The 23,765-nt window shown below is 43.0% G+C and overlaps 1 protein-coding gene across 1 annotated transcript in view; it reads right to left on the reverse strand.

The window, feature by feature from the left end:
- The window catches only part of Plbd1 (phospholipase B domain containing 1), a 59,361-nt gene that overhangs the window by 6,929 nt on the left and 28,667 nt on the right, over positions 1–23,765 (reverse strand). The window contains exons 7-8 of the mRNA XM_052719602.1: positions 8,302–8,502; positions 8,043–8,183 (exon numbers count right to left, since the gene is read on the reverse strand). Coding sequence (XP_052575562.1) covers positions 8,043–8,183; positions 8,302–8,502 — 342 coding nt within the window. The remainder of the gene's footprint in view (positions 1–8,042; positions 8,184–8,301; positions 8,503–23,765) is intronic.

Consider the following 23,765-nt stretch of genomic DNA (forward strand, 5'->3'; position numbering starts at 1 on the left):
CTGCTGTCCAGCAACAAATGAGTAGATGAAGAAAATGTGACATTCCGCCACAAAGAACGTCATCTGCAGGAGAGGATGCTTCTGGAGATGGTCATCGGAAGGCAAATGAGCAGACTCAGAAGGACAAACATCGCATTTCCTCCCGTGTGCTTTGTATATATTGTTCAAAGTAGAACTGAGACTGTGTGGACAAAGGAAGGGGCCTAGCAGGAAAGGGGTAGAAGGAGGGAGCCAGGGAGGAGCATACTGGGTGGCTGAGGTCAAAGTGCATGATGGACTTGAATGAAAATGCCTTTATGAAGCCCATCATTAGGTACAGTGGAGCTATTCCAATTTTTCAAATGAGGGGTTTCTCCACTCCAGGAAATAATTTCCTACCTCTGTGTTCTCTTGGCCCTTGTGTGTCTTTGTCCTTTACTATTGTGTGGGAATCTCCTAATCCATGAAGAAACTATAGAGATAAAGCAAATGTTTAACCTTGCCCGGGCACAGAACCAGCACCGGGAAGAATGGAGATAAGGACAATACTGAAATTATTGGGTGAAAACAGACTCATTGCTAGAACACACTAGGTTACACAGACTCACAAGTGATACTGCCTGGACTCAGAGCCTAGCTCCAACGTTATTAGGTGTGTGACCTTGGCCAAATTATCCACCTCTCTGTGCTAATGTCTTCATCTTTGTAAGGCCAGCAGTGCTTTCTTTGGCATCTGTGGTGTTCTGAGTGACCGGTGCAGCCCACAGGCTCATATCTTTGTACACTTGGTTTCCTGTTGGTGGTGCTGTCTGGGGAGATTATGGGACCTTTAAGAGGTGCAGCTTTGCTGGAAGGAGTACATCAGTGGGGGTGGGCTTTGAGGGTTTATATTCTGGCCCCACTTCCTGTTTGCTTGGTCTGCTTCCTGCCTGTGACTGAGGATATGATCTCTCAGTTTCTTGCCCCTGCAGCTTGCTGTCATGCCTCCCAAGCCATTGTGGATTCTCCCTCTGGAGCCATCAGCCAAAATATACCCTTGTGTGAGTCACTTTTGATGATGATGTGTGGTGACATACTGTGTACCCTAATAAAATTTGCTTGAAGATCAGAGGACAGAACAAGCCACTAGATTAAACGTAGAGGCCAGGCAGTGGTAGCACACACCTTTAATCCTAGCACTCGGGAGGCAGAGACCCATCTGGATCTCTGTGAGTTCCACCCTGGATTACATGAGATTCATTCAGCCAGGCAGTGGTAACACACACACACACCATGAATCCCAGTACTAGGAAGGAAGTGATGGCTGGGTGGAGAAATGTATATAAGGTGCGAGGAGACAGGAACTAAAGGCTTTTCAGCTGGATCCCTTTCAACGGACCCTTTGGCTAGAGAGCTTTTGGCTGAGGACTCAGAGGCATTCAGCCAGAGAATTCATGGAGTTGGTGAAATGAGCCGTGGCAATGGCTTGTTTCTTTTTCTCTCTGATTTTTCAGCATTTACCTCAATATCTGGCTCCGGGTTTTTATTAAAAGACCATTTAAGATTAGAGCAACATCTGGCATCCAAATTTGGGGGCATGAATTCATGAAAAAGTCACTTGCCAGAGCTACACATAGCCAGAGTCCCTCCCCTGCCAGCTCGGTTTTTGTTGCAGCCTTTCTGCAGCAAACTCTGTAGGTTTTGGGCTCCAAAACCACAAGAATTGGCTGCTTTCACAGGTGCCCGTGCAGACAGCTGGCTTTTTAGTTTCTTCCCTTTGGCTTTCCCTGGACCACCTCCTCAGGCTGCTGCCACACTAGGCAGCTACCTCACTTCACCGTCAGCAGATTTGATGAGTCAATTGGGATTTCTTAACAGGGGAAATTAGTTAAAATAAAGTTTTTCCCTCCACATTAAAAAATGGGAAACATTTTTACAATGGAGGGAGTTTGGTCTTTGATAATATAATTGATGGTCTGAAACTGGAACATGAGAGGATAATTAATGTTAATGGGATTTATGTAATGTCAATTATAGATATTATTTGCTTGATCATTTCTGTTTTATCATTAAAAATGTTGGTTAAAATGAGTGCCAAGATAAAAGTTTTAGAAAAACTTAGTAAAACTGATCATAGAGGTATACAGACCCAGATAGAAGAATTTAAAGGAGAACCAATCTCAGCATTGCATTATAAGGTTACAGAAAAACAGCCTAAGGCTTTCAAACAGCCAACCTTAATCTATCCAGTAACCTTACAGGAACTACCCAGTGATAGATCTCCTCAAGGCTGTGTAAGAGCTGACTGGACTCCTGTGCAAATGTTAGATTTGAGGAGATTCAAAGAAGCAATAGTCTCATATGATATCCACTCATCTTTCGTGAAGCAGATGTTAAACTTGTAGTCAACTTGTAGTAGAATTATCCCCTCAAGACTTGAGAGATTTGGTTACAGCAGTCTTAGAAGCTGGTCCCTAATTATAATGGAGGACCTGGTGGGAGGATGAGGCTAAGACCATTGAACAATGAAATAGAGCTAGAGGTCTTGAAACCTCCCAAGATCAACTTCTTGGAGAAGGCAATTTTTCTGATATACAAAGACAATCTTTATATGATGATCACACCCTAGCTTTATGCTGAATGGCAGTCTTGAATGCTTAGGACAGAACTGAAGAAGTAGAAAAGAAAATTGAATCATTTACTAAAGTTATACAGGGCCCAAAAGAAACTTTCACTGATTTCTTACAAAGACTGACTTCAGCAGTGAATAGAATGATACCAAATTCAGAAGCTAGGCAAATAATAATTGAATCTCTGGCTTTTGAAAATGCTAATGCACAATGCAAAAGGATAATTAGGCCACTAAAGGCAAGATCAGCACCCTTGGAAGAATGGATCTGAGATACAATTAATATTGAATCTCATGATGATGCTTGGATAGGAGAGGTGATTTCTAGAGGTTTGAAGAAAAATAGTAGTGTCAAATGTTTCAATTGTGGTAAACAAGGTCACCTAAAAAGGGACTATAAAGAAGGTATTCCTAGAAATAATGTTTTCTCAAGGAATAATCCCAACAGAACACTCTTCTCTTCTGGATTATGCAGAAGATATGGTAAAGGCAGACACTGGACTAACTAATGTAGATCAACAAGGGATAGTCAAGGTAATCCTTTCCCCTCAGGAAATGTCCTGAGGGGCCTCTCACAGGCCTCTATGTCAAATTCCATCCAGTCATTTCCTGTAATTGTGGAGGAAACTCCTTCCCAGAACAATTAAAGAACCTAATGTCTATTGTAAAAAAACATACAGCTCTGATGATAGAACAGTTATACCAAAGAGAACAAAATAATAAGAAACTATAAATCAAAATTGATAAAGATTAGATTGGGAACCTCCCCAAAGTTAAGGTTGGGGAAGGGTTTTGTTTTTGTCTTTCAGGAAAATAAAAACAATCATCTTGAAGAATTTAAAGACCTTTGGACAAATAAGCATCCAAAAAAGAAGAGAGAACTACCCAGAAAAAAATTACCAAGAAAAGGAATAATTTAACCCAATGTGATCTTTGAAGTATCCAAAAAGATGATGAGACCCCACACAATGATTCCATCAGGATGATGATAATGCCACCAAGCTGACAAACACCACCCAAAGATCAGCTTTGGACTACAAACTGCTCAGGACAATTATTGAGATGGCTAGCTGGGATGATACAGCCTCACAGACTATTCTAATTAAGACTTGACCACAATCCTAAATTTTCTTTGTGTCTCCATAAGATTACCAGTGCCCCCAATCAGCAGGAATTAACCTAGAAGACTATGCCCACATTCTCAAATTATGGGTTATGGATAATTGTCATTGTTTAGGATGGTTGGTTACAAATTGTTAATTGATAATGGTCAGGAAAAAAGCTAAACAAAGGAGATTAGATTCAGGGTTCTTGTTTGAAAAAAAAAGAAAAAGAAAAAAAAGAGGATATAGATAAGAGGGTAGATTATTGAATCTGAAAAAAAAATATAGAAATGATAGGATAAAAGGGTAGATTATTGAATCTACTCTGAAAAGAAAAAAGGGAGGATATAGATATGCTAAGATAAAAAGGTAAATTATTGAATCTACTTTTAAAAAGCAACTACTAGTCTTAAATATTTTACATTGGATTAGATTTTTATATATCATATACAAATTTTGTATATTGATACAAATTTGAGATTAATTTTGTTAGAAGATACTGTATATACACTTCTAATCTTGCTCAAGTTATTGTACCTATACAGTTCATTTAGCAATGTAATGCAAATTGCTAGTCCTTGAAAATTATTATTACCAGCTAATTAGGAAATAAAGAAATTCAGGTTAGTAGTTAGTCACCTATTACAATCAAACTTGTAGTCAGGTTAGGTATGTTTTCAAGGTCCGACATATATTTTAGATAGACAGGTCATCGTCAAACACTTCAGAGATCTACAGAATATGGCAATTAAGATGTTTTAATAACATAGATTCTTTTTTTTATGACAATGAAACATGTCTGCTCCTGGCAGCACTAGTCTACTTCAGAGAAGATGATGGGCATCGAAGAAAACTCTATATTGAGTTTACTTTCTTTGTGACAAAAGTTAGCCAAGAAAGTGTCCTTGCTTGATTGCTGACAGTAGGCTGTCCAAAATGGACAAGCAGGACACAAAAGAAAGGACTGCCGAACCTTCCCAAGACAAGGTAGGACAGTCCTTCAAGAAATCCTGCTTCACAGAAAAGTCTGTCAGATATGCTAGGCCCGTAGGCTCAAGATGGATTCCTCAACATTGCAAAGGAACCTTGGGTGACTGTCCAGGCAGCCAGCTGTTTCTGTCATTTTTCACATATTTTGGAAGTTGCTTGTTTGCACTTTCTTCTAACTCAGTAAATATTATTTCCTTCTGGGGTCTCTGAGGGAGTTGAAGAATAGATAGTTATAGTTATAGGTTTCCTTGTTATCAGATTCAGAAAAGAAACTTACTAAAGAGGTGTAAAGTATATAAGTTTAAAAGACATCAAAAGATAGTTTGGGGTTGGTAATACAAGTTAGGATAGAAAGTGAATTAGGTACAACACTTTGGACTCACCAAAATAGGATAGATAATTTCTCTGAATTTGTCAAATGTTTATGGACTGGACATTGTTAATGTAATTTTAACTGTGTATATTGTATATACTTATTGTATATAGTTTTTCTTATATTGGTTATAACCTTCTTTTATTATTTTAGACAAAAAGGGGAAATGTGGTGATATGTTGTGTACCCTAATAAAACTTACTTGAAGATCAGAGAACAGAACAAGCCACTAGATTAAACATAGAGGCCAGGCAGTAGTTGCACACACCTTTAATCCTAGCACTCAGGAGGCAGAGATCTGTCTGGATCTCTGTGAGTTCAAAGCCACCCTGGACTACGTGAGATTGACTCAGTCTAGGAGAGAAACAGAGCCAGGCAGTGGTGGCACACATCTTTAATCCCAGTATTTGGGAAGCACACATGCCATTAATCCCAGCACTAGGAAGGAAGTGATGGCTGGGAGGAGAAAGGTATATAAGACGTGAGGAGACTGGAACTAAAGGCTTTTTGGCTGGACCCCTTTCAGCTGACCTTACGGCTAGAGGTCTTTTGGCTAGAGCTTTTTCAGGCTGATGAGTCCTAGAGGTAAGACGTGGCAATGGCTTGTTCCTTTGTCTCTCTGATCTTTCGGCATTTACCCTAATATCTGGCACCAGGGTTTTTTATTAAAAGACCATTTTAGAATTCAAGCAACAACAGTGTTCATCACAACAATACAACGTAACTAATCCAGTATCATACAAATAAATAATCCTTTCTTTTTAAGGTTCACTGTAGACACTAAGTGTGTTCAAGCAGCGGCAGGTACTTACAGTAGTGCCAGCCTTTGTATTAAATTAATTATTGATAATTAATACTGTCAGAACAGCTTCCTCCAAACAGTGTCTCTTTTGTCCTTCACATTCTCATTAAAGTCTCATAATTAAAAAAAAAACATTTACTATGGAAGCTTATTTATTCCCAGATCAACCTGGTGATGTTTAAGCATTACCCTCCCCTCTTGTAAGCAAGATACCAAACTCAGTTGCCTGCCTTGGCTCTAAAAAGCAATACTACCTCCATCCCAGAGACGCTTTCAAAGACTAGGAGGTATTTTTTTTTCAATTTAAAGAATGGTCGCACAGCGTCTTTATTTGAGAGCATCTCCTATTTCTTCTTGAGCCTTTTACCCTCTCAGTGGAATGGCTAACATGACGCTTATCTGGAACTTTCCTGTGACCAAGTAACAGAACATGAGGAAAAGGCCCAGAAGGGTGTCTAGAGCAGTGGCTCTCAACCTGTGGGTCACGACCCCTTTGAGGGTCGCATAGCAGATATTTACATTGCAATTCATAACAGTAGCAAAATTGCAATTATGAAGTAGCAACAGAACAATTTGATGGTTGGGTGTCACTACAAGAAGAAGAGCTGTATTACAGGGTCTCAGCATTAGGAAGGTTGAGAAGCACTGGCCTGAGGGACCTAGAGACATTTTCCTCTGTAGTGCAACCACTGGTAAGTTACCCAAGCTACGGTCAATCACCCTAGTTAAACTCGACCTGTCTCCCCTGTGCCCAGAGAAAAACAAGCCAGGAAAGCAGAAGGGACCAGTTTGGAAGAGGAAAGGGACTAGCGAGCGTGGGGGTGGAAGCGAGGGAGAGAATGATAAAAACACGTACCTGTGTAAGAATGGCAGCATGAAATCTAATGTTACCAACAATCAATATATATCAATGAGAAAACGTTTAAAAAGAGTCAATGTAGGAAAGTGGCAAGTCTTAAAATTTTGACTTGTGGACCTGTTACACAGGACAGTGACTCACAATAAATCTTGCCTCTTTTAAGTTTTCATCACGTGATTTGTCACAAAGACAAAAAATGACTATCATGATAAGCAATGTCTTCATGAGGAGTGAGGACAGAAGACTGCTCAAGCCCAGTTTTGTAGTTTGGGGGAGCTTTTTCCTACCAAATTAGTTTAGTTTGGATCATATATATATTTTTTTAACCAGGTAACGTAGTATCAAAACAATAATGTTTGACTTTCGAGTTCTGGCATTTAAAATAATGAGTGATTGGTGGATCTACATCACAATTGCCCTGACTTATATATGAAGAGAGTAAGGATTGGAGAGGTTGAGTCATTTACCTGAGATTGTTGGGAAGCCAAGATTCAATTCCTGGGCTCCGCCTGTCTGGGCTGTACCCTTGATGGCCAAGGCCACCGTCTCTGACCCCTTACACTAATGGTACCCTCTTTAGTTAGGTTCTGCTCGGCCCACTACATCAGGCCTGCTCCAGTTCTCCCCATTCTGGGCCCATGACCTTTGCTATATGATGCTCCAGAGTTTATAGAGACACCTGAGTCAGAGTAACACCCCACAAAAATGTGCTGAGTGGAACTTAAAACTTAACTTCCAGAATTCAAGACAGAAGGCAATGCTAGAGCTGTTAGAGGTCAGAGGGGCTCGGCGACATCCCAACCCCCCATGAGAGAACGAGGTGTCCTCTCACGTGTTGTGTTGAACATGTGATTCTTTACCAGGATAACTGTCACTGACAGACCTGTCACCCACTGTCACACAGCACATCCCCCGTCATACACAGCGTCATGGTTAGTTTTTCTTTCAACTTCACACGATCTAGACTCATCCAGGAAGAGAATCTCAGCGAGGGATTGTTTCAGTCAGGTTGGCCTGTGTGCCTGTCTGGAGGACAGTCCCAAATGGGTGGGTTTGGACCCTGGACTGTGGAACAGCAGAGAAAGCTAGCTGAGTGGTAAGCATGTGTATGGGTGCATTTCCTCTCTGCCCTTGACTACAGACATGAAGATTTAGCTGCTTCAGGTTCCTGCCTTGACTCTTCCACCATGATTGAATGTAACATGGGATTGCAAGTAAAATAAACAGTTCCACCCCTAAGCTACTTGCTCTCAGGGTATCACAACAACAGAAATGAAGCCAGAACACACAGACAGGCACTCAGTCCAGACAGGCTGGGAAGATGGTACCTTTTCTTAGAACATTGGTTTGTTCCGAATATTCTACGTATGTAGGAATTTGCTCCACGATATACAGAGTGCCTTCGTCAAGGCGCTTCTTGATATGAACCTTCTTCAAGTCCAGGACCATGTACTGATTGTTGTAGGTACCTGAAATGTTGGGAGACACAAGGGCAACATGGGTCTATCAACTTGTCAACTGATTAACAACTGTAAGGCTTAGTTAACATAGGTGCATGCCTGAGGATGATTGCATAGAGCCACTTACCAGAGTTGTGCTTTGAAAAGATCTCTGCCCAGTCCTTACCACCGTCTGCCATCATGTTGGCCACACGGACTCTTTGCCAGGCCAGGAGAGTCTCGGGTACCACGAACTTCAGCAGGGTTTTATTGTATACACTGTTGGTGGTCTGTAGCAGTATGAGGCCACTGCTAAGAATGTAAAAGTCATCCAGAGACTCCAAGAACCCTAGAGGAACGACATAGGCACAGGTCATCACATGTACACACGGTCCAGGCAGCCACCGACCGGACAGGGCTTTACATACACTGTGGGTCTGGCAAAGTAGCTGCTGTGGTGTCCTTTTCTCTGTAGCAGCCCCGCCCCCAACTTTGACAAGTCTACTTTGTAGCTATGGACTGCTGCATACACAGGTGCCTCTTAGGTACCCCACATGCTCTTAGATTCTCTTTCAGGAAAGTTTGGCAACCTGAGGGGTGTGTGTGTGTGTGTGTGTGTGTGTGTGTGTGTGTGTGTGTGTGTGTGTGTATGTGCTAGGGGATAGGTGCTATGTGTTTACATGGTTGGTACGAACACAGCAGACAGAACTAGGTCCCTGTTTGGCAGGACTTTGAGGAACTTGTAATTAGGGAGGGTATCAGTAGGCTACATTGCTAGGCAGTTAAGAATGTAGACATCTTCCTTTTTTCTAATCTGTGTTTTACAAATTTTACTTGAGACTTTAAACATAGATGAATCTACATGTATAAATCTGAACATGGCTTTGAACGTAGACTTTGACACCCCGGTTCCCTGAGTTTTCTAAATGTTGAAGACAATGTGGGATTGTGTCGAGGTCTGTGCTGCGGCTCATGAGGACAGGCAGCTCAGTCACGGCTGGAGCAGCCGAGGCAGAGCATCGTCGTCACTGGCGGAGGTGGACAACGGAGCGTGTTAAAGGAATGTCTGAGAGCCAGATGCAGGCGAGGCCCCTCTGATCATTTCTCAAAGGTGAGGCTAGAGCTTTTAGAAGAGGGGCCAGAGGGAGCAGGCTCGCCGCCTCCACCACGTGAGAACACGGCGAAAGGTACCAACTACAGGAAAGGACCTTCAGCAGACCCCAAGTCTGCCGTTGCCCTCCCTTGGACTCCCCAGTGTCTAGAACTGCAGGCAACAAACTTGTATTTGAAAATCACCCTGTCTAAACTCTTCTGCTGTGACAGAGCAGATGACATGGGCTCAGATGTCTACCATTTTATATCCTCCCCATCCTTTCTGGCATATCTGAGCACAAATATCTACATTTTTTGTTATCTAAACTGTTACTATTTTGTTTTTATTATTTATTTGTATTCAGCTTCTCAGGGTTGTGTGCGTATGTGATGTGTGCAGACACTCGGCTGTGGCACACAAGTGAAGGCCACAGAACAACTTTGTGCAGTTGGCTCTTGCCTGGTTGTGTTTGTTTGGTCTGGGCAACTTGACACAAACTTGGACATATCTGGGACGAAGGGATCTTAGTTGAGAAAATGCCTCCATCAGATGGCCTATAGGCAAGGCTGTGGGGCATTTTCTTGACTAACGATTGCTCTGAGGGGCCCAGATAACTATGGGTGGTGCCATCTCTGGGCTGGTGGTTCTGATATACATAAGAAATCAAACTAAACAAGTCAGGAAGCAGCACTCCTCCATGGCTTCTGCTTCAGTTCCTGCCTCCAGGTTCCTGTCTTGACTTCCTTTAGTGATGGACTGTAGGCTGTGAACTGAAATAAATCGTTTCCTCTCCAACATACTTTTGGTCACAGTGTTTATCATAACAGTAGGAACTCTAATCAACAGTTCTCTCTTTCCACCTTTATATGAGTTCCAAGGGGCTGGAGAGATGGCTCAGCCGTTAAAGGCTAGGCTCACAACCAAAAATATATGAGTTCCAAGGATTTCAAAACAAGCATCTTTACCCATCTTGCTGGCTTTTAGTATTATAGTTTTTGGATATTTTAAATTTAGCCAGGCAGTGGTAGTGCACGCCTTTAATCCCAGCACTTGGAAAGCAGAAGCTGGCAGATCTCTGAGTTCTAGGCCTACCTGGTCTACAGAGTGAGTTCCAGGACAGTCAGGGCTACACAGAGAACTCTGTCTTGAAAAGCAAATTCTCTCCTCTCTCTCTCTCCTCTCTCTCTCTCTCTCTCTCTCTCTCTCTCTCTCTCTCTCTCTCTCTCTCTCTCTCACAGACACACACACACACACACACACACACACACACACACACACACACAATGTGTATGAATAGTCTGCCTGCATGTATGTATATACCTTATACCACATATGTTCAGTGCTTGAGGAGGCCAGAAAAGGACATTAGAACCCCTGGAGCCTGGAACTACGGATAGTTGTGAGCTGCCATGTGGGTGGTGGGAACTAAATCTAGGTCTTCTACAGAGCAGCAAGTATTCTTAACCATTGAACCATCCCTGGGGGTTCCCTTGTTTGGGTTTGTTAACTGAAAGATAAAATTGTATATATCTATGGAGTACATCTGATATTTAAATAAATGTACACATTGTGAATGACTAACTCAAACTCTTTAACATATGTTACTCAATACTTTTCTTTATACTAACTTCCTTTTTACACTCAAAATATATTAGCCTTTTCATATACATTAATATCTAAAGAAACAGGAGTTTGATTTTCATTTTCTCTCTCCTAAAACACTAAAATAAATGTCTTTCTTCTTATGTACAAAAAGAACATACATGTAACACCTAAAACCACACCAACAGAATGATGTATGTCGTTGCGCAACCATTAGGAGCTTGGAATGGACTAGGAAGAGTGGAGGTCCAATAAGGGGGGTCACATCAAGGCAAAGTCTTGGAAGCATGGCCAGGTGTGGTGGTCACATCTGGAGATCTAGTGCCTCAGAGGTGGAGAAAAGTGGACCACGTGTTCAAGGTCATCCTCAGCTACACAGCAAGTTCAAGGCCAACTTGGGCCACATGAAACTCTTATCTTCCTCAATAAATGAGAACAAAATGGCTTGTGAGCCGAGACTGCATTTCAATTACATGCACAGCTCACACCAAACCTGGCAATGGCCATTTCCCTTCTGATAGCCCGAGAGTGCGTGACACCATCTGCCTCTCACAATCTAAGTTTAATTCCCAGAGTCTCAGAGTAAGACTGTGAAATGGTAAGAGAATGTCCAACTGACTTAATGAGCTTCCCACAGGGTGGATTAGCTTACACAAGGAGATTCAGAAGCCAGAGTGAGTTATCTGCTCCAGTCTATACAGGCTGGATGGTACCCTTGAATGCAATTTCCTGGGAAGACACAGGCACAGGACAGAGGGTGGGTCAGTTTTCAGGAACATCTCATTCATTTCTTAGTTCCCTTAGCAGTGCCCAAAGTGTACAAGCGTGCGCGGCCTCGGTGAGCAAGCCCTGGGAGGAAGATCCCTGTCCTAGAACCAGTGCTCCTACATAGCAGGTTTGCTAACTCCCTTCTGCTGTAGCAGCCTCTCTGGACACAAGAGGGCAGGCGTGCTTATGCGAATGAGCGCTTGAGGGATGAACTCGCATTGTAGAGGATGGATCTTTCTTACCAAGAGAGAGTTTGGGAACAGCAAAAACAAAATGACAGCGAGTTGGTTTGCAGAAACTACTTGGGGAGGGTGACTCTGTATTGTTCAACATAAAGACATCAAGTAAGACTTAAAGAGGGTACAAAGTCCCCGCACAGGGCCCGAAAGGAAAACACTGGCTGTCAGTTCTGTTCTGGCTGCCGTCCTCCACTAGCAGCCCTGGAAGGCAAATTAATAGCAGCTAGGGAAAAGTGGAAACTTCCAATGGTTTATAAATGTCAACCCGCAGATAACATCTCAAGGTAACTTTCTTGCTGAGATTAAGAACTGAAAGGGGCTTTTTCAGTAAATAAAGCGTAAAATAAACTTTAAGGGCCAGTGAGGATATTGAGCAGGTAAAGGCACTTGTCGCCAAGCCTTGATGATCTGAGGTCTATCCCTGGAATCCACATGGTGAAAGCAGAGAACCCACTCCTGAAAGTTGTCTTCTGACCTCCACATGCATGCTATGGCATGTACACGCACGTGCGTGCACACACACACACACACACACACACACACACACACACACACACACATGCACACACACAGGTGAGCACATGCTATGGCACTTGTGCACACACACTAAATAAATAAAAGTAAAAAATGTTAATGAGCCAGGCGGTGGTGACACATGCCTTTAATCCCAGCACTCGAGAGGCAGAGGCAGGCGGATGTCTGTGAGTTCAAGACCAGCCTGGGTTACAGAGTGAGTTCCAGGAAAGGAGCAAAGCTACACAGATAAACCCTGTCTTGAAAAACCAAAAAAAAAAAAAAATGTCAATGCTTACTGTACAGTTTGTAAAGATGAGGTAATGACTCCCATCTTAATCTCAGAACTCAGAAGGCCCAGGCAGGGGGATTGAAAGGGTAAGACCCAAATAAAAGATAACCAGTGGGCTGGAAGTCGGTTCACTGGTTGCTCTCCAGGAGTGTCAGTCTGCTTCCTAGCACCCAAATTGAGTAACTCCCAACTGCCTGTGACTCCAGGTCCCCAAGGACCCAATCCTCTCCTCTGGACTCATTATTTATTGACTTGTGTGCTGTGGATATCGTTCTGTATAAATAAAACACTGATTGGCCAGTGGCCAGGCAGGAAGTATAGGCAGGACAAGGAGAGAGGAGAATTCTGGGAAGTGGAAGGCTGAGTGAGGGAGAGACTGCCAGCCGCCGCCATGACAAGCAGCATGTGAAGATGCTGGTAAGCCATGAGCCACGTGGTAAGGTATAGATATATAGAAATGGGTTAATTTAAGATATAAGAACAATTAGCAAGAAGCCTGCCATGGCCATACAGTTTATAAGTAATATAAGCATCTGAGTGATTATTTTATATGTGGGTTGTGGTACTGCGGGGCTTGGTGGGACCTGGAGAAAAAGCTCTCCAGCAATACTTGTGTCTTTTCTTTCTGTCCCACAGCATATAAACTCTATCAAGAAAGGGAATTTTGTCTTATTGCCTCATACCTATTCATTTTGGCATCACAAAAAGGTTTAACATACTGTAAGTGCTCAATAATTAATTATAAAATTAATTGAAAAAGAAGTTGATAGTGAGTAATGTTTTAGGCATGTACTCCATGTGGGGCTCCTCACTCTGGAAGGGTGGAAGCCACCGTTTAATGTACACACATAAACAGGTGCACATACACACACACACACACACACAGTAGATAAATTACTCGAAGCTAGTAAACAAGTCAGGAATCATCTCAGACAGACTTTGAACACAGTTCTTTCCTAGCCATACACCTGACAAAGGCCATGGGAACAGATGTGTAATCATGCGAAAGAAAACAATGACTATTCACACACACAATGATACAACTACATTAGAAACAAGAAAAGTGACTCACAGGGTGGAGCTGGGGGAATCAATGAGTGTTCCGTTCATCGGGAAGAGAAGGAAAAAGACAGCGGCATTCTTGGAGGTACGAAGGGAGGATGCTCTCTGAGCCAGGCTGTGGAGTTGACTAAGAGAGGTGTGACCCCCAGAAGACACCCTATCCTGTCCAGGGATGGTGCCACAGGAGGTAAACACACACAAAAGGGAGCCCAAGGAAACTGGAATCAAGCGCCACAAAATCTGCCTGTCATCTTCTGCGATGAGTGTCTGGCTTTGACTCCCTTCTTCTCTAGCTTCAAGGCTTTCCAAACAGGGGGCAGGGACTTTGGCCTGTGCATGCTTGTGAATCGTTTGTATAGATTTTACTTTTACGACAGAGTCTCCAAGATCAAAGAGGTAACATGAAATTAGGAAAGCAATTATGGTATGTTAAAATGTTCACAGCATGCTTTTATTAAACAGACAACTTTATAACCTAGGAAAGTCACCACATGATGGACCTGGAAGACTGACTAAACTCTCCTGGGGCTTGGAGCCTGGGCTTTCATTTCCATGTGTGCCTATTGCAAAGTTTGTACTTTGGGACCACACAGGCAGCTGGCGTCACAAAGGATGGGATTGGTCCCAGCATGTTAGCATTACCGAGGAGCTATTCTAAATACCCCTACCTGGGAATAAGAAAGAAACCCTTTTGGGCTAGCCAGAAGGCTCAGTGAATAAAAGTCCCTGCTACACAAGCCTAGTGGCCCAAGTTTGATCCCTGGGATCCATGGAAAGGTGGACAGAGAGAACTGATCCCTCCCACCATGTTGCCCTCTGACCTCACACAATCACTGTGGCACTTGAAGATGTATTCCCTTGGGTGACACTGTATATGGACTTTCAGCAAATCCCCCCAAAATTTTGAGGGGCAATTGCATTTGAGAGGTTTGTAGATGTGTGTCTCTGGGTGGAGACAGGATCCACAGACATAATGCAAAGTGAGAACACACGCAGGCTTGGTGACGCTCACTCAGAATGTCCCAGGAAGCCTCCATTACAGATAATCAAGCTTCAGTCTCATGGGGATCACCATTACTGGATTCAATTAGAGACACTCTGAATGGGTTCCAGCTTTTGTCCCTAAGCAAATGCTCCTCAAACCTGGGGGCTGAGTTCATGGTTCCCTTCCTTGTAGGCATTTCTGTTTAATGTGAATTGAGCCATTTCTGGAAAGAGGCATGGATATTGACAAGTAGATATACTGTGTTTGAACCCAGGACTCAGCCATGTTGTTGTGTGACTCTGATCTATCCATGTGACCTATTTAACTTCTCTCGACTTGTTTCTGTCTTTGAAGAATTGAATAAAATACCCTTGGCCAGTTTTTTGTTTTTTGGTAGAAATTAAATGACCCAATCTGTATGGGACAAATGTTTATCAATATTTCAGTCACAGGCACACAGCAGGGAATTTAAAAAGGGAAAAAAAAAAGATTTTGTTTCCCTTTTTACTCTATAACAGATGAGCACAAACAAGCTTTATACCAATTAATTCAAACTTTGAGTGTGGTCTAAGTCTCAGAGTGCTTAACAGGCCCCATCTTTGGCATTTTCCTCTCTCTCTCTCTCTCTAGACAAAGTCTTACTATGTAGTTCTAGCTGTCCTGGAATTCACTCTCTAGACCAGGCTGGCCTCAAACTCACAGAGATTAGCCTGCCTCTGCCTCCTGGGTGCTGGGATTAGAGGTGTGTGCCTCCATGCTATTTCTCAACAAAATCACTAGGGAGGTTCTAGAAAATGGCCAAATGTGGGAAGAAATGAACCCTTTCACAACACTGGTTAGCAGAGAATGAGGCTGCCTTCCCCCATCTGTTATACACTGCACCGTGATCTCCAAAACGGAAAGGTTTGGCGTCCTGACCCCTCCTGTGTATGGGGTCATGGAAGAGGTCATTTAGGTGATCCGAGATCCCATGGGGGAGACTTAGCCCCGTCACAGTGCTGTCTTTAGAAGAACAGTAAGAGCCAGGCGTGGGAGCACACCTGCCAGCCCAGCACTTAGGAGGTAGAGCAGTCGTAACTGGAGTCTCCAAATGAGAGGAGAGATGGATGGAAAAATACTTGAAACTGTAATTGCTGAAAATCTTGAAAGATAATGAAAAATATTATTTTACAAATCCTATAAGTTCAACAAGCAGAATGAGAATAAACAAACACAAAGAAAACAAAAGCCACCAGCCACACAAATATAAAATAAATGTAAATGTAAATATAAAATATAAATATAAAATACTGACAATTTACTCCAATCTTTTTATTTGGGGGTTTTTTCGAGACAGGGTTTCTCTGTGTAGTTTGGTGCCTGTCCTGGATTCCACTCTCCAGACCAGGCTGGCCTCAAACTCACAAGATATCCACCTGCCTCTGCCTCCCGAGTGCTGGGATTAAAGGCATGCACCACTACCGCCCAGCTACTTCAATCTTAATATATATATAAAATCCTAATTTCATTAGAGGATGTATGAATAAAGGATATATATATGAAAAGAATAGCAAAGAATTATCACTATTCCAGATCCCTATCATTTACTTATTTGAGACAGGGCCTCCTGTGTCCTGGGCTAACCTCTAACTCACTATGTAGCTGAGGATGATCTTAACCTTCAGATCCTTCTCCTGCCACCTCCCAAGTTCTGGGATTATCAGTAAAAGCCACCAGACCTAGTTTATATGGTACAGGGGATTGAACCTGAGACTTCCAAGCACTTTGCCAGTTGAACTATATCCCCACCTTTACCCATGTTTTGATAGATATAATCAAATATTCACCTGAAGTAAATTGTGCATTAAAGATGTATACTACAGCCCCTAAGGATCAGTGACAGTGACCGTGCAGTGCAAAGATGGCCAGCCAGACAACCAACCTAGCTATTAACCTAGAATTGCCTAGATTTACTTATTTTATGTGCCTGAGTATTTGTCTGCATGTCTATGTGCACCGAGTCCATGCCTGGGAGCCTGGGAGAGGACGTTAGATCTCCTGAAGCTGGAGTTACAGGCAGTTGTGAGCAGCACATGGGTGCTGGGAACCAGACACAGGCCCTTCGCAAGGGCAGCAAGTGCTCTTAACCACTGAGCCATCTCTCCAGCCCCAAATACAGAAGTTTTTAGACCATTGTGTTAAAATGCTCATATTAACCAAGGAGTGAGGAACAGAGAAACAAGACAGATGATATCAGGAAACTGTCAAAATGGCAGACTTAAACCCAAATATGTTCTACCTTAACTGTTAGTGGGCCAAACACGGCTGTGAAAGGATATTGTCAACAGTTTATAGGTTTATTTGCTCTTGATAGATCCCAATAAGTTATATAAGCTTGTAGAGTATGTAGATAAAAAGAAAATAATGATAAAATGGAAACAATAAATGAGAAGATTTGATGAAGAACAGAGAGCAAATGAATGGAACCAAAATTTGGCTCTTGGAAAATATCAATAAAACAAATGCACAAGACCAATACAAACTAGCATGACAATGAGAAGGACCGGGAACATGACCACAGTTAACTGTAGACAGCAAAATGTCAAGGGACATATTATAAAGAACTTCCTATTTATTTTTACTGTTTCCTTAGAAGAAAGAGGGGGGAAAAACCTTAAAAGACACAAATTCAAAAATTAGACAACTAGAGCTTGTAACAAGAAAAAAAACTAAATTCCTAAGAACATTCCAGAAAAATCCCACGCCTTAGTGACTTCACTGGTGAATCCTATTCAAATCCTATTACAGGAGAAAATAATATCAGTCTTAGAGATTCCTTCACAGAATTTAAGAGGAAGGAATAGTTCTATGTCTAGGGCATACAGGTGCACTCACCCTGGTGCTAACACTATTATCACAGAAGGAAAACATACCAATATCTCTTGGCATTACAAAAATACCTTTTGTATATCTCTTGGATATACAAAAAAAAATCCTTAACAAAGTATTGGTAATTTGAATAAAAAAACTGAACAATGGATCATGATTAGGATTAATTTAGGAATGTTAAACTAGCTTAATATCTGAAAATCAATAGACATTAAGCAATCACCATCTTAATAAAAAAGTCAATGCCCCTCTCAATAGGTGCTGAGAAAGGATTTGGTAAAATAAAAACCAAACATTCATTGACAAAGTCACTCAGCACAGCAGGAAGAGAAGCGACGACGTTAGTTATCACAGTAGAAGCATGGCTAGAGAGCCCACAGCTAATAGGAAACCTGCGGCTGAAGCCTGAATCTTTGTGTCCTGACAGCAGGAGGCAGGTGAAGGCTTTCATCCAGCCAAGTCTCCATCACCCTCATGGAGGAAGTCATCAAAGGTACGCAAGGAAGGAGTAAAGTGTCCTTCAGAGATGATACTCTCTTGTGTATAGAAAATACCCAAGGCATCTACGAAATCTACTAGGAGTAACAGTTTAGAGACGTCTTGGGCTGGTGAGAAGCAACTTCATGGAACTCAGAGCTGTTTCAGTGGGTAAAAAAGTACTTGCCCCCAATCCCGAAGACCTGAGTTCTAGTCCCAGACCCACGTGACAGGAAGAGAGCAGAGTCCTCTGGTTGTTCTCCACACACGCACATGGCGTGCAAACACCTACATGTGCAATAAGCAAATATAGAAAGGTCTCAGGGAAGTGAGTAACAATGAGAGGTACTGTCTGAGGCAGGTGGTATACACCTTTAATCCCAGCGCTCTAGAGGTGAAGGCAGGTGCACATCTGTGAGAGATGCCAGCCTGGTCTCCACAGCAAGTGTCAGGCCAGCCAGGGCTACATAATGAAACCCTGTCTCAAAAACAAAATAATAATAATAATAAAAATCACTGTCTACATAGTGTCTTGTTCGCTTTTGGTTTTTTGAGATAGAGTTTCACAATGTACCCGAGGCTGGCCTCAAACTCATAATCCTCTCTTGCAGCGGTGGCCTTGAATTGCCCACAAATACTTGGACACTTTTTGTTTCAAAAGTTAGGTCTTAGTTTGTTGCCTTTAATGTAAGCTGGCCATAGTCCCTCACTCCTAATAAATAGAATGTGGCAGGAGAGGTCATGTGTGACTTCTGAGCTAGGTCACAATAGGCAGATTAACAGGTCTCCTGTGTCACTTGATTTAGTGGAGACCAAGCACCCTGTCATGGAGACACTTAGTCCCTCCTGAGGAGAGCCTAAAGTGGAGAGGAAGGAGTGCCAGCTACCCCACCAGCCCCGTGAGTGCCCTTGGAATCCCCAGTGCTTTGAGCCCTCCAGGCCCTCAGTCTATGTGTCTTCTAGCTGAGGCCCAGACACTCCTTCCTCACTGTACCCATCTGAGTTGCAGGTCCACAAAACCTATGAGATGCTAATGACTAGTACTGTGCTAAGCTGCTAATTTTTAGGACTCTTTGTTATGTAGCAAGGACTTACTAATACACACACAAACATGTGATGAACAACAATTGGAAAAAGGAATAAAAAAATTCATTTTGATTATGGTAGCACCAAAACTTATTTAAGAATGAATTTAATTAAAATATATGCCCAAGCTTCAATATGGTTTAGGGTCCCTCAAGGGTCTATTAAGATTTGGGGTCTTACTGTTGTTTTAGGGGAACAGTAGCACTTTGGGGAGGTGGGGCCTTCCAAGAGAACCCTGTCCCTGAGGCCAAGCTGACCAATTCTTCTCATGGGCTCCTTGAGAAGGTCTAAGGGCTGTCTAGCATGCCTCCCTCTTCCCTGTTCCTGACTTGAGATGCAATGGCTTTGACAATGCTCTGGCTTTGTACTGTAGCTCAGAACTAAGCTTTTGCCAACACTGTGCTGTGGAACTCCCCAAACTGCATGCTAAGTAAACCACTCATTCTTCATGTCGACTATCAGGCATTTCATTTTTTTCCCCACCTATCCATCTATCTATTTATTTATTTATTTGAGACAGGGTTTCTCTGTGTAACTTTGCGCCTTTCCTGGAACTCACTTTGTAGACCAGGCTAGTCTCGAACTCACAGAGATCCGCCTGCCTCTGCCTCCAGAGTGCTGGGATATTTGTTTTGATTTTTTTTTGTTTGTTTGCTTATTTGTTTTTGTTTTTGTTTTATTTTTCTTGAGACAGGGTTTCTCTGTACAGCCTTGGCTGTCCTGGAATTCCCTCTGTAGACCAGGCTGGCTTTGGACTCAGAGAGATCCACCTGCCTCTGCCTCCCAAGTGCTGGGATTAAAGGCATGCATCACCACTACCCGACATTTTTATACATTTTTTCTGTTTATTTATTTTTAAGAGAGAGTCTTCTCCATGTACCCCTGGCTGGCCTGGGACTCACAGAGATCTGCCTATTTGGGCCTTTTGAATGTTGGAATTGAAGGTGTGTGCCACTATGCCTGACCAGGTATTTCATTATAGTGATGAAAAACTGATTAATGCTGTATGTAAAACTACAAGACATCACCCAAATACTTCAATGAATACATATGCTCAAGTCAAGGAGAAGGTCAGTTGCTATGGATCTGGTGTTTACATCAACCTGGTTGATTTTATTTGCTTGTTCTGTTTTGTGACAAGGTCTCGTGTAGCCCAGGCTGCCTTGAACTCCTAAGCCTATTGCTTAGAGCTGAGACTATAAACACCATGACACCCAGCTTCAGATTTAATCTTTTTAAGTACTAACACGCAAATAATTCCGATAATTATTAGTCATTTTGTTAACTTGTTATGAAGGCCTGTAGCAGTTACCATTCGATGTCCCAAGAAGGCTGAAGGTATAGCAAGGTACACCAACCAAGTACTGCTGATCTAAACACTAACCTTAGCTCTGGGCTGAAGTCCCACCCCACCCATACACCTACCTACTTGGCTTTGAAATGCCTTCCTTAGAATCATCTACATCTCCTGCCACCCTGTGACTAACCAGGTAGATCACAGTAGATATCATGTTCCTGATTGGTATCTACAGTAGAAACAATCTTTCTAGAAAATTTCTAAATCTCCTTCTGTTGGCCGAGAATGCCTGGACTAGCACAGGCATCTCTAAGTGCAGAGAGGGACTCATATGGGCCCTTACTACCTGTCTCTTTGCCTGGGACCCTTTTTCTAGCTTCTCTACATACTCACACACACACACACACACACACACACACACACACACACACACACACACACAGAGAGAGAGAGAGAGAGAGAGAGAGAGACAGAGAGAGAGAGAGAGAGAGAGAACTTGTGCCCGTTGCGTGGTCCTGGAGAACAAACTCCTTTAGTTGGCCCCCGGTCTATTCTTTGCAGCATGCTCATGTCCAAGCTGTCATATCAGCATACCATGACTTGGAGCAACTTTTATCACAGAGGGTGTGCTCAAAGCCTCAGAGTTGTGCCAAGGTCACCTGTGGGCCTTGTCCTCAGGGCAGCACCATCTCCCATTCCAGCTCTGGCCAGGGGTGGGGGATGGACCATGTGACAGGAAACCGTACTCACAGCTCCGCCTCTGGCCCTGTGGGGCCAGCTCACCCCATAGGCTCCTTTCATGTGGTTTCAGAGCAGCTGCTCTTGCCCCCTCGGAGGCTGTTTCAAAGACAAATCTGGCTTCCAAGGGCTTTATTGCCTCCCACTGAGTTACATAAAGTTGTCTCTATAGGTGGTGATACTACAAGAAAATACTTGTTCACCATTTTAGAAGCTCTAGAGACAGCCCTTGGACAGCATTAGTCTAGAACAGTAGTTCTCAACCTGTGGGTCACGACCCCTTCAGGGGGGTTGAAGGACTCTTTCATAGGGGTCTCCAAAGACCATCCTGCATGTCAGATATTTACATTATGATTCATAACAGTAGCAAAATTACAGTTATGAAGTAGCAACAAAATAACCTTACGGTTGGGGTCACCACAACATGAGGAGCTGTACAGAAGGGTCTCAGCATGAGTAAAGCTGAGGACCACTGTTCTAGAAGCTTTCTGTCCCTCACTAGAAATATTTAGAAACGTCATGGTCTGCTTTGCCTAACAGCTGACATGGGTATGGGAGATAAACTCTTCCCTGGCCCTCCCGGTCAAAGGCCCACAACCTCCCCTGTCTCCGTAGAGCTAAGGGAGGCTTTGCTGAACACAGATCGGCTTTGACAAGCTTAAGTGTGCTCACTACAAGTAAATCCCTCGGTTATATTGACGGACACAGTGTGAAGGAATATATTGTTCGTTCTACTCCCCTGTGCTGGGGCACACACCTGCTGTAGGTAATTAACTTTTAGGGATTCCTGCATAGGACTGACTGGTGAGATGGCTCAGTGGGTAAGGGTGTCTGCAGTCAAGCCTGACAACATGAGTTCAATCCCCAGAACCCACATGGGAAAAAGAAAACTGACTGCAACAAGCTGCCCCCCTTAACACACACACACACCACACAACACACACACATACACACCACACTACACACACATCACACACACACACCACACTACACACTACAGACACATACACCACACACACACACACACACACACCACACAACATAACACACACACATACACACCACACTACACACACATCACACACACACACACCACACTACACACTACAGACACATACACACCACACACACACACACACACACACACACACACACACACACACACACACACACACACACTAAATTGACAGGATCCTGGCTAGGTAGGACAAAGGGCACACATAATGCCATGATGAGCGGCAGCACTTTCGAAGTCTCTTTTAAAGTTCTATTTCCTTCTGGAAGATGGACAACTGTGTTCTACCTATACACAGACCGACCATTTAGGAAGCATTAGGGTGCTGCCAGCTACCTGAAGGGCTACACTAGCTTTCCATATTTCACATTAGCACTCCAGTTCTCCACGTCTGATGAGCTAGACAGTTGGAAGCACAGCTCTGTTTAGGTTGCTTCCACATGCCGTCTTAAGGGTCCTGCACTGACTTCCTCCTTCCTGGCCTCCTCTACATGGCCTTTCGCCCGTGCAGTGTCTGATCCCCATGCAGTACTGTCTTACTGACTTCTCCCCAATGCATGGCTAACTTGGCTTGTCTTCTGTGTTTCAACTTCAATTTTATTTTATTAGAAAATATTCAGGGGGCTGGAGAGATGGCTCAGTGATTAAGACCAAGTGTTGCTTTTGTGGAGGACCCAGTTCAATTCCCACCACCCATATGATGCCTCACAACCATCTGTAAGTCCAGTTCCAGGGTATCTGACACCCTCTTCTGGCCCCCATGGGCACCAGACACACAGGTGATATGTAGACATATATGCAGGCAAAACATACATTCATGTAAAATTAAAATTAAAATAAAAAAATAAGATTTACTTTATTTTCCACCTTGTGGGTCCTGAGGTTGGAGCTCAGGTCATGAGGTCTGATAGCAAGTCCCTTTGCTGAGCCAACTGCTCATCCCTGTCAGTGCTTTCTTATTTTAATTTTGTCTATGTCACAAGAGTGTACATTTTGTACTATTAAACACTGTGCCTCTCTTGCTCTCTATCATGCTTTTTTAGTTTTATTTTATTATTCTATGTGTTTATGCACCATGTGTTTGCCTAGTGCCCACAAGGGCAGAAGAGGACATTGGATCCCCTGGGACTGGGGTTACAGATGTTGTGAGTCGCCCTGTGGGTGCTGGGAATCAAACTCAGGTCCTCTGCAAGAGCAGCAAGTGCTAAATGATGATCCATCTCTCCAGCTCCTCATCATAAATACCTTGCCAAAAATGTAATAATTACTAAATAAAAAACGATTTAATAGAAAATCAAGTTTGAATAAATACACTCTAATGTGTGCACCTTTACAAAGTGACATTTTTAGCCCTTTTTTTGTTGTTGAAAAAACTGAAGCTCGCTAACATTTAAGGAGCAGGGTGGGAATGTTGAGCACAGTTTAACAGGCATTCAAGCTTAGAAACTTCAAAGAAAATGCTCATTAGTAGTTGTTTGAGGCAGGGTTTCACTGTGAACAGAGGTTTCCTCTGACTTCTGATCCTCCTGCTTCCTTTTCCCACAAACCAGGACTACAGGGCAGAACTATAATACAGT

The sequence above is a fragment of the Peromyscus californicus genome, unplaced genomic scaffold (genome assembly GCF_007827085.1).
Source record: "Peromyscus californicus insignis strain IS unplaced genomic scaffold, ASM782708v3 Scaffold_6__1_contigs__length_162567912, whole genome shotgun sequence".
Classification (NCBI taxonomy): Eukaryota; Metazoa; Chordata; class Mammalia; order Rodentia; family Cricetidae; genus Peromyscus; species Peromyscus californicus.